Source organism: Pseudophryne corroboree, chromosome 8, assembly GCF_028390025.1.
Source record: "Pseudophryne corroboree isolate aPseCor3 chromosome 8, aPseCor3.hap2, whole genome shotgun sequence".
Classification (NCBI taxonomy): Eukaryota; Metazoa; Chordata; class Amphibia; order Anura; family Myobatrachidae; genus Pseudophryne; species Pseudophryne corroboree.
In genome coordinates, this window is record NC_086451.1 from 7,145,604 (window position 1) to 7,156,209 (window position 10,606).

Here is a 10,606-nt window from a genome sequence, read left to right on the forward strand (position 1 = left end):
ATTCTTTCTGGAGGTTGATGCTTCTACGGTAGGCATAGGTGCCGTACTTTCGCAGTACGCTCCAGATGGGAAGTTACATTCATGTGGTTTCCATTCTCGCAAGTTCTCCCCTGCTGAATTAAATTACACCATTGGAGATAAAGAGCTGTTGGCAATAAAATCTGCCTTAGAAGAATGGAGATATCTTTTGGAAGGTGCTAAATACCTAATTACGATTTTCACGGATCACAAGAATTTACTGTATCTCAAGACGGCCCAGTGCTTGAATCCCCGTCAAGCAAGATGGGCGCTCTTCTTTGCCCGATTTTCGTTTGTCATTAAGTACCGGGCTAGAACTTTTAACACCAAGGCGGATGCCCTATCCCGTTCCTTAATGGCTTCGGATGAGGAGAATACCGTTAAAAAGGCGTTGATCCTCAGTCCTGTCTCTATTTCTGCGGCTCCCACTGCGTTGGGTCCTCCTCCTGGAAGAATGTCTGTGCTAGTTAAATTTCGACCAAGATTGTTGCAGTGGGCTCACATTTCCAAGTTTTCTGGCCATCCGGGAGTTCAAAAGATGTGGGAATTTCTACGAAGATCTTACTGGTGGGACACTATGAAGAAGGACGTTCAAGAGTATGTCAACTCGTGTCCTCAATGTGCTCAGCACAAAATTGTTCGTCTGCCTCCTGCGGGATTGTTGCACCCATTGTCCATTCCTAAGAGGCCTTGGACTCATATCTCTATGGACTTTGTTACTGAACTACCTCTCTCTAAGGGTCATAACACCGCCTGGGTGATTATCGACCGATTCTCTAAGATGGCACATTTTGTTCCGTTGACCGGATTACCATCAGCTTCTAAGTTGGCTTTGTTATTAATTCGGGAACACTTCCGCCTGCACGGGTTACCTCTGGAAATAGTTTCTGACCGAGGGGTACAGTTTACGGCAAGATTCTGGAGAGCCCTCTGCACGGCTCTACAAATAAAACTCAAGTTTTCATCCGCTTACCATCCACAGACCAATGGGCAAACTGAACGCGTCAATCAAGATTTAGAGACTTTTCTCCGTGTTTACCTCTCTCCTTCACAAGGTAATTGGGTGGAGTTGTTGCCTTGGGCCGAGTTCGCCCATAATCATCTATATCACTCCTCGACTGGTGAATCTCCATTTTTCATTAATTACGGATTTCATCCCCAAGTTCCGGAATTACCCATTTGTCCTCCAGAAGAAGTTCCTGCTGCAGCCTCTACTCTCCGGCATTTCAGTCAAATCTGGAGTCGAGTTCATGCCAACCTCAAGAGAGTCTCCGGCCGCTATAAGTTCTTTGCGGATAGGAAGCGACTGGCAGCTCCTCAATACAAGGTTGGTGACAGGGTATGGCTCTCTACCCGCAATCTCCGTTTAAAGGTGCCCACTATGAAGTTCGCTCCAAGGTTCATTGGTCCTTACCCCGTGTTACAAGTCCTGAATCCGGTTGTTTTCAAATTGGAATTGCCTTCCCATCTCCGGATACCAAATTCCTTTCATGTCTCTCTACTTCGCCCTCTTGTTTTGAACCGGTTTCATTCCAAGTCCCCAAGGCCAACCTCTGCAGAGGCTGAAGAGGGTACGGACTTTGAAATCAAAGCTATTCTTGATTCTCGCTATCTTCACAAGAATCTACAGTATTTGGTGGAATGGAAAGGTTTTGGCCCCGAGGAAAGGAGCTGGGTCAAAGCTACTGAAGTTTCAGCTCCCTGACTGGTGCGGATCTTCCATTCCAGACATCCAATAAAACCTGGAAAGTGTCCAGGGGCCACTCCTGGAGGAGGGGGTACTGTCACACACCAGAGGCGGCGTTCGCTGCGCTTACCCCTGCGTGTCTGCTGGTCGGTGTTGCGGCCTCTGCCTTCGGTGAGCCACGGGCTCCGGCGTCTGGTTGGCGCGGCTACCGGCGGTTCTCCGGGGCATGGGCGCCGCAATGACACCCGGCATCACGTGGTTAGGTGGCAGGCTGGACGGGGGGCAGGTGACGTCATCAGACTGCTCCGCCAATCCAGCGCTGGCGGGAGATTCAAAGTCAGACGCCGGACAGAGCTTCAGTGCCTGAGTATCGTCTTTCCCTGACGTAGATGCCAGTGCTCTTGTTCCCGGCAAGGATCTCTGCAGTCGTACTCCAGTGTCTCCGGCATTTCCAGCTGCCAGTTGCTGCACCGGTTCCAGTGTATTCAGCGGCCGGTATATCTATCTGCGTTCCAGTCACCCGTGCTCCTAGGAATCAGTGTCTCAGTCTCCGGTCTCAAGTTCCACAAATCAACAGCGTCTAAAACCCCTGCACTTCAGTTCCTCACACCATCAGCGTCTCAGTCACCGTTCACAAGTCCTTTATCCTTCTGTGCCTTTAATCATCATTTATAAGTTCCTCAAGTTATCAGTGACTTTTAAACATCATCCACAGTTTCTTCAGTTACCAGCATCTCTAATCCTGCTCACTAAACCCTTCAGTGGGTCTGGACATTTCCCTCATTTATTCCTTTTTGGCATTTTACTTTTTGTTATTTCTCCCTGCAATAAAGCTCTTCAATATTTCATCAAACTCCACTGTCAGCGTCCTGTATGAGGAAGTCCTATATTAGGCCTTCCCTTTTTCCGGCTCAGTTGTGGTTCCTCTTCCCAACCATCGGAAGAATCCCCGAGTTCACAACACCCTCAGTCTAGGCCAGTGACAGCCCCATCCTTACACTATACCCCCCACTCTCCCTGACCTACACTCACACCTGCCCCCAATACCTGCCCCGTCCTTACACTATACCCCCACTCTCACTGACCTACACTCACACCTGCCCCCAATACCTGCCCCGTCCTTACACTGTACCCCTCACTCTCACTGACCTACACTCACACCTGCCCCGTCCTTACACTATACCCCCCCCTCTCACTGACCTACACTCACACCTGCCCCGTCCTTACACTATACCCCCCCCTCTCACTGACCTACACTCACACCTCCACCAATACCTGCCCCGTCCTTACACTATACCCCTCACTCTCACTGACCTACACTCACACCTGCCCCGTCCTTACACTATACCCCATACTCTCACTGACCTACACTCACACCTCCACCAATACCTGCCCCGCCCTTACACTATACCCCTCACTCTCACTGACCTACACTCACACCTGCCCCGTCCTTACACTATACCCCCACTCTCCCTGACCTACACTCACACCTGCCCCCAATACCTGCCCCGTCCTTACACTATACCCCTCACTCTCACTGACCTACACTCACACCTGCCCCCAATACCTGCCCTGTCCTTACACTATACCCCTCACTCTCACTGACCTACACTCACACCTGCCCCCAATACCTGCCCTGTCCTTACACTATACCCCTCACTCTCACTGACCTACACTCACACCTCCACCAATACCTGCCCCGCCCTTACACTATACCCCTCACTCTCACTGACCTACACTCACACCTCCACCAATACCTGCCCCGCCCTTACACTATACCCCTCACTCTCACTGACCTACACTCACACCTCCACCAATACCTGCCCCGTCCTTACACTATACCCCTCACTCTCACTGACCTACACTCACACCTGCCCCCAATACCTGCCCCGTCCTTACACTATACCCCCCACTCTCACTGACCTACACTCACACCTCCACCAATACCTGCCCCGTCCTCACACTATACCCCCCACTCTCCCTGACCTACACTCACATCTGCCCCCAATACCTGCCCCGTCCTTACACTATACCCCTCACTCTCACTGACCTACACTCACACCTCCACCAATACCTGCCCCGCCCTTACACTATACCCCTCACTCTCACTGACCTACACTCACACCTCCACCAATACCTGCCCCGCCCTTACACTATACCCCTCACTCTCACTGACCTACACTCACACCTCCACCAATACCTGCCCCGCCCTTACACTATACCCCTCACTCTCACTGACCTACACTCACACCTCCACCAATACCTGCCCCGTCCTTACACTATACCCCTCACTCTCACTGACCTACACTCACACCTGCCCCCAATACCTGCCCCGTCCTTACACTATACCCCCCACTCTCACTGACCTACACTCACACCTCCACCAATACCTGCCCCGCCCTCACACTATACCCCTCACTCTCACTGACCTACACTCACACCTCCACCAATACCTGCCCCGCCCTTACACTATACCCCTCACTCTCACTGACCTACACTCACACCTCCACCAATACCTGCCCCGTCCTTACACTATACCCCCCACTCTCACTGACCTACACTCACACCTGCCCCCAATACCTGCCCCATCCTTACACTATACCCCCCACTCTCAGTCACCTGTAGTGCCGGTACTCCCAGTCATTCCATTACTGGTGCTCTGGCTGAATATGTGTAAGATATATTTCTGTCACCAATGATCTAGTCATTATTATTGATTTATACGGTGTCACAGGTGTCTGAGGTGTTGTACAAGGGGAAAATGGACAAGATATTGTTATATTGGAATAAGTTGTGTAATACTTAAAAAATAATTTAATTTATAGCACTCAAGCCTGACACATACCTACAGTATATTGTTTATTTTTTCTTTTTGCAGCAAGTACAATATTCCGTGCACGTCCAGCAATCCTGTGTAGAATCTTAGTGCAGATGTCCTGTAGTTTATAATGTATTCTGTCCTTTTATTTTTATCTGTACTTCTGTACGGACGCTATGTATGAAGTGTCCTCTAGTTATTGGCTTGTAGTCACCTGTTGTACGATTTCCACCAGTGCACGCAGAACCCCGTTTATATCTTCCGCTGCCTCCATTTAGTTCTATCGATAAATGAATGTACCCTGCTTTATGCTTGCATTCGTTACTAGGCTTGTGAAAGGGTTAAAGGGCTGCCCATCTGACTGCACATAGGAGGCAAAGCATTTATGGTAATATGCTGCCCCCTAATGGCTGATTGTAGTATGGCAGGAGAGTAACAATACTGCACAAAAGAGATAAGATCAGGCAAAGCCATACGTAAATAAAATGATTAAGTGCAACATTAAATCTGCATTCGGCCAGAAAGAGAGATCCCATTGGGGTGTTTGCTGCTAATTTCTTTCTTTCTTTCTTTTTAATTTGTGATTGAAAAATGCTCATAATACTGACATTACAAAAGTCTGTTTTAATTCTGGATTTTGATTCTGGGTCCCGACAAACGCTGATCCCTCTTTTTGGGGAGATGTTTGAACAAAGTTCTATCTAGTATTCCTAATCAAATAAAGTTTATTACCATTTTATTAAGTTTTGGGAGTGGATGACGCAAGGTGCTCCACACCCATATTCGCGCACAGTGACGCAGACGACTATGATGGTGATAAAGCTGCCTAAGGCTGGGTACACACCATCATGACTTGACGGCGGACCCTCCATTGCGCTGACAGATCGGACGATTTAGGCAAGTGCAGTATATACACATTCACCGATCGGCCGCAGCTGTGACGTCAGCCCCTGCAGCCAAGTATATGACCGCCCGTACTCACAGCCAGATGCGTCAATATATCTTTACATAGATCTGCCATCAGCATCTGTGAACGACGTAGTTCACAGACATAGCCGGTGTCCACACCCACCGACGGGCTAGCAATATATCGCCCAGCTAAAGTGTGTGCTGTATTGCTGGGCCTGTTTGCCCTATGCGGCAAAAAATATTTTTGATACTTTTTGCCTATGTATTAGGTGTGTGTGTCGGATTTTGTTGTTGCCTGGACCATTTCTGTATTTTTATTTACCATATATCTTTTATTGGTGTACAGTTTGTATGTGCAATTATTGGACTCTCTCCGGTCACACCTACCCACCTTACAAGCCAGGTAGTTGTCATTCTCTGGCAGGGTTCTCCATTGATCTCCCCAATGGTAAGAAACCATGGTTAGAGCATTGATGGACAACTCTGCTCTCTCGGTCCTGCGTCCTCACCTACCGTTCCCAGTGCCCTGAGCGCTCTGTATTGCTGTAACCAGCGTCCCCTCGTTCTGCATTCTCAGTGCTGCGTCAGCGTTACACCACAAGGCCGGGAAACCTCTCGCGGAGATGTCCTTGTATCTATTTTCCGCCTACTTCCTTCTCGTTGCTCATTTATAAAGCCGTAGGCAGAGCAGGCTCGTCACACGAGCGTCGTCAGATAGGCCTGACAAGGCAGATCAGCTGCACGGCGTCCTCTCCCATTGTGTAACGCAGAGCGACGTGCAGGCAGTGTTTGCTATCTACAGTCTCTCGTTATCTCTCGCTCCCACCATGTAAAATTAGCTTCCGCCTACAGAAGTGAGACGGGCCTGTGCGGGGGTTTATACGGTGTATCCGGCTGGCTCCGGAGCAACGTCAAATAAAACAGTCGTGGAGGCTTTTCCCACCTTAATCTAATGCACAGATCTCTTTACTGAGCGGGGAATGGGAATAAGGGTCTATTTACTAAACTGTAGATGAAGATTAAGCACCAGCCAATCAGCGCCTAACTGCCATGTTACAGGCTGGGTTTAAAAAATGACAGTTAGGAGCTGATTTGCTGGTGCTTTATTTTTCTCCACATTATCTCCATCCAAGGCTTAATAAATAGAGCCCAAAGTCCCTAGATCCGTAGCCGCAACCGACACTTTCTGGTTCTTAAATGCAGATCTACCGTCCTATTATATGGCAGCCCTGCCAGTGTATCCTCTCTAGGGCCTGTGATGTCCGCACTTCTAGAGAGGCGCTGACTTGTGTCTGCAGCAATATATCCTGATTGGACGGGCTGAGCGATTTTACTAGTTTTTGGGGGGACACTCAGTGGCGTAAGTTCATCACAGTTGCCCGGAGGCAAGTTCATACCAGAGTCCCCATCCTTATATTTAGATAAATATATGTATGTATGTGTGCATATATGTGTGTGTGTGTGTGTGTGTGTGTGTGTAGTGTTCTGAATTTTTTAATATACTGTATATATACATTTCATTGTCTTTTATTTTAAATCACACATTTCTTAGCAGTCATACATTAGAACCCACTGACAGCAGACACTTTACTGATGGAGCTATTTGCTCCAGTACAGGAAGCATGAGAATTGTAACTGTATGAAGTTATGTGTAATTGTCAGAGAAATAACTTCAAATAGTGAAAAGATAGCAGAAGCCATCAATAAACTTACTTCAATGGTGCCACAGAATGGGGGGAGCCCCCTTCAGAGCAGGAGCCCGGCGGCAGATGACTCCGTTGCCTCCCAGAGTTCTGCCTCTGGGGACACTAGAAAACCAAAAATAAAAATGTTTTAATGCATTTAATTTATTTTGTTATGTTTTCTTGGCTTTAGTCTACGCTGCTGGTACCTGACGGTGTGCTTAGTAGTGACCCTGGGGTAACCTCTCCGCTCTCCCTCTCCAGGCCTCAGAATCCGTCTCTTCAACTTCTCCCTGAAGTTACTCTCCTGCCTCCTGTACATCGTGCGCGTCTTGCTGGACGACCCGACGCATGGAATTGGTTGGTAAGGCCGCCTTATCCTTTTATTATGTGTCTGAAATAACCATTTGTCTCCCAATTTGCTGAAGGAAGCGAGCATCTGGCACTTATTACCGGCTGCCGCAGCCAGCCCGCGTTCCGCCATCATACCGGTTTTATCTGCTTCCCTGACAGACCGTGTAACAAGGAATTAGTGCTGGATGAACAGTGCGTCCCCCCCGCTCCTGTAATTGTCCCGGGTTACGCCATCTTCTGGAAATGTTCTCAGCTCGTGTGGCTGAATTGTTGTTTGCTCATTAATAGTTCCTGTGCGACCGAGGCGATTAAGGAGCCGATTAAATTAGAATAATGGGAAAGGATCCTGGCATACATTAATAATGATGAGTGTATAGGAGATGACATGCACGTAATCTATTTATGGGTGTTATAATCTGACATGGGGCATATTTGCCAAAGGGGCGAGAAGCTTGTTAGTCAGAGATATGGCTTTGCCCTATAGATCTACGAGTTGCCGTGGGTGATATCTCCGCCAGCATCGGCGTTACCCCCAGACAGCGATAAGTCCGGGGTTTCAGTCCCAATGCGCACACGTAAAGCAGCTCGCCAGTACACGCGTGTGCTAATTTAACCCTTACTTTACTTCTACTGCTCCAGCGTAAAGTTATTTTTTTTAAATGAAATTGCCGCGACAAAAGCTGAAATCCCACTTACAGCTGCGTATTGCTAAATATTATCCGCTGTAGAATGTAGATATGAACATTTGGAGCTTTGTACAGAAAGGTTTTGCAGAAACAAGAATACAATAACCGTCAGTCCCCAGAAAAATCAGGGTCTGTGATATTGCAATGGCTGAGCCAGTGTCCTGCTGCGTAGATATTGTGGGGAGCTGACCGGTGTGTGGCCCCCGTGGGGCTCCTGACGCTACTAATTGTGCAACCTCTCCTCCTTGCAGCTGGAATTGTGACAAACAGAATTACACAGCGCGAGTATACCCTCATATCACTAGCTGGTGAGTACACCGAGACCTATCTACAGTATGGCTGGCTAAATGTCGTGGACGGCGAAACGCGCAACCTTGCCCATTACTCCTGCCATAGGTATATTGTCAGCTAACGGGAAATCCGTTCATATCTGACCTCTCTCTCTGACAGGGATCCGATCATTTGGGTGGATCGCAGTACGCCGCTGTGGGCCATCCAGGTAAGTGACGCAGTTCTGAGTGTAAGGTAACATGTTACTCTGTCGTCGGATAGATCGGAATTGATGAGATCTAAAAAAGGGACAAAATTTGGGGATAATTTCTAAACGCGCAAGAACAATAAACTCTCTCAGTTAGGATTCTTGTCGGTGTATGTTAGAAAATTAATGTGAGTCGGATAAGTGACGCCAGTTACAGAGAGCGATCTGCGCAGCCCTGACCGTGTTCTCAGGGTGCCCCCTGCTGGAGAATCTGCGTATTACCTGATAACTGAAGGGTGACAGGGAATATACTGTATATGTTTGTGTTACTTTATACACCAGAAGGAAGCAGACAGGATATTATTCATTTGCAAATCGATTTTATTATCACCTGGGGGAGAGAAAACGAAAAGTGTATAGAGATTACATTACAGAGCCACAGAGAGTAAACTGCGCAATGACACGATAGGAAGTGGACTCGGACACACATACAATATTCTATGCTGTTATATAACAGACAATGGTAAATCATATTGTTCTCATTTCTGGATAAGAAATAAAATTAGGACCGAGAACCTAAGATTTCCTTAGTGTCTGAGGTTTGGGTGGAGTTCCGGGAGTTACAGTAGAACGCGTCACTCCACCTACCTGGTACCCAGGATTCCCAGCTGCAGGATTATTATACACTTATATACAGCGGGCCTGATTGTGCGTCACAGGCGGCAGCGTCTGGTGGTGGCTGTGCATCTGTGCGTTTATGCAAATGCTACTGCAGTGTCCTTCCCTGGTGTTCATCCATACAGCTGCGCCTGCGGAGACGGCCAGTGTCAGCGTCGTACATGCTGTAATTCCAATGGAGACGGCGCTATACACCTTTGTGCATACACTCCCTGTAACACATGCACCGTAGGAGTTTTTAGAATTTTTTTCACATGCGCAGTTGCAAAAAAAATCACCTTTTATTGGACTGCATTCCCCGTATGCACCAAACGCCGGAAAGCAAAACTCTCTGGAGCTTGGACCCGATAGGCAGTGACAACTAGAGATGTCATTGTCTAATCGAAACCTATGGGCTTCTCACCGCAACAATCCCTGTGCCTCACAGTGGAAATTCAGAGCCTATGGAGGTACCCAGGAATCTGGGGAACAGACTACCATAGAGAAGTATCATTTTGCAAACTTGCTAAACGCCACCCAAAGCTTCTTGAAGTTCTGTTATAAACATTATTACATTAACCAAACCTGAAAACGAAGGGTAGGAGGGCCCTGCTCATGAGCGAGGTTACACTCTAATAAGGAGAGGACAGATCTGCAACAGGACCGGTGAGTGTGGCTCAGGGGTGAGGGAGCACTCATGTGAGTAGTAGAGGAAGGGGAGTGGGGGAAACACTAATACGTTTTCCCTTTTAGGCGCATGGAGCATTCTCATAACCAGTATATAATGCAGGGAACCAGTAGGGAAACACAATGCATACTGGTGACGTCTCTTCCATTCCAGCCACGTTCCGGAGGCCACTATAAAATGCAGATCCATTCATTGTCTGGTTGGTGTACCGCACAGACCCGTGTGCCATGGTGGCTTTATAATTCAGGATCCACCCCTCACCCCGAATCTCTGCTGGTGGCAGCATCAGTCCGCAGGTCTCCAGTGGTAACTCCAGTGTAGGCCGTATCCCTCCTGTAGCTGTATGAGGTCTCTGGGCGCACTGGAGGGGGGGTTTGGTGTGCCCGGACACCGCCAGCCAGCTCTGTGCCACCCATTCACTGTTCCGTGTGTGAGTGTCTTCTGAATCCGCACCCAGTACCTGTGTATGGCTGTGGCCTGGCAGCGGCCTGCAGTCTGTACCAGTTCCAGCCTCCCTGCCCCCGGTGTGTCAGTAATCTGGTGTCCCTTGTGTTACAGGTGACTGTGGCTATTATCAGTTTCTGTGAGACCATGCTTCTGATCTATCTCAGCTATAAGGTAAGAGATCC

The 10,606-nt window shown here is 48.4% G+C and overlaps 1 protein-coding gene across 6 annotated transcripts in view; it reads left to right on the forward strand.

Moving 5' to 3' along the window:
- KCNT1 (potassium sodium-activated channel subfamily T member 1) overlaps window positions 1-10,606 on the forward strand; it is a 363,573-nt gene that overhangs the window by 261,234 nt on the left and 91,733 nt on the right. For all 6 annotated transcript variants that reach the window (XM_063935850.1, XM_063935851.1, XM_063935852.1 and 3 more), the window contains 4 exons: window positions 7,379-7,478; window positions 8,406-8,462; window positions 8,605-8,653; window positions 10,536-10,595. In XM_063935850.1, coding sequence (XP_063791920.1) covers window positions 7,379-7,478; window positions 8,406-8,462; window positions 8,605-8,653; window positions 10,536-10,595 — 266 coding nt within the window. The remainder of the gene's footprint in view (window positions 1-7,378; window positions 7,479-8,405; window positions 8,463-8,604; window positions 8,654-10,535; window positions 10,596-10,606) is intronic.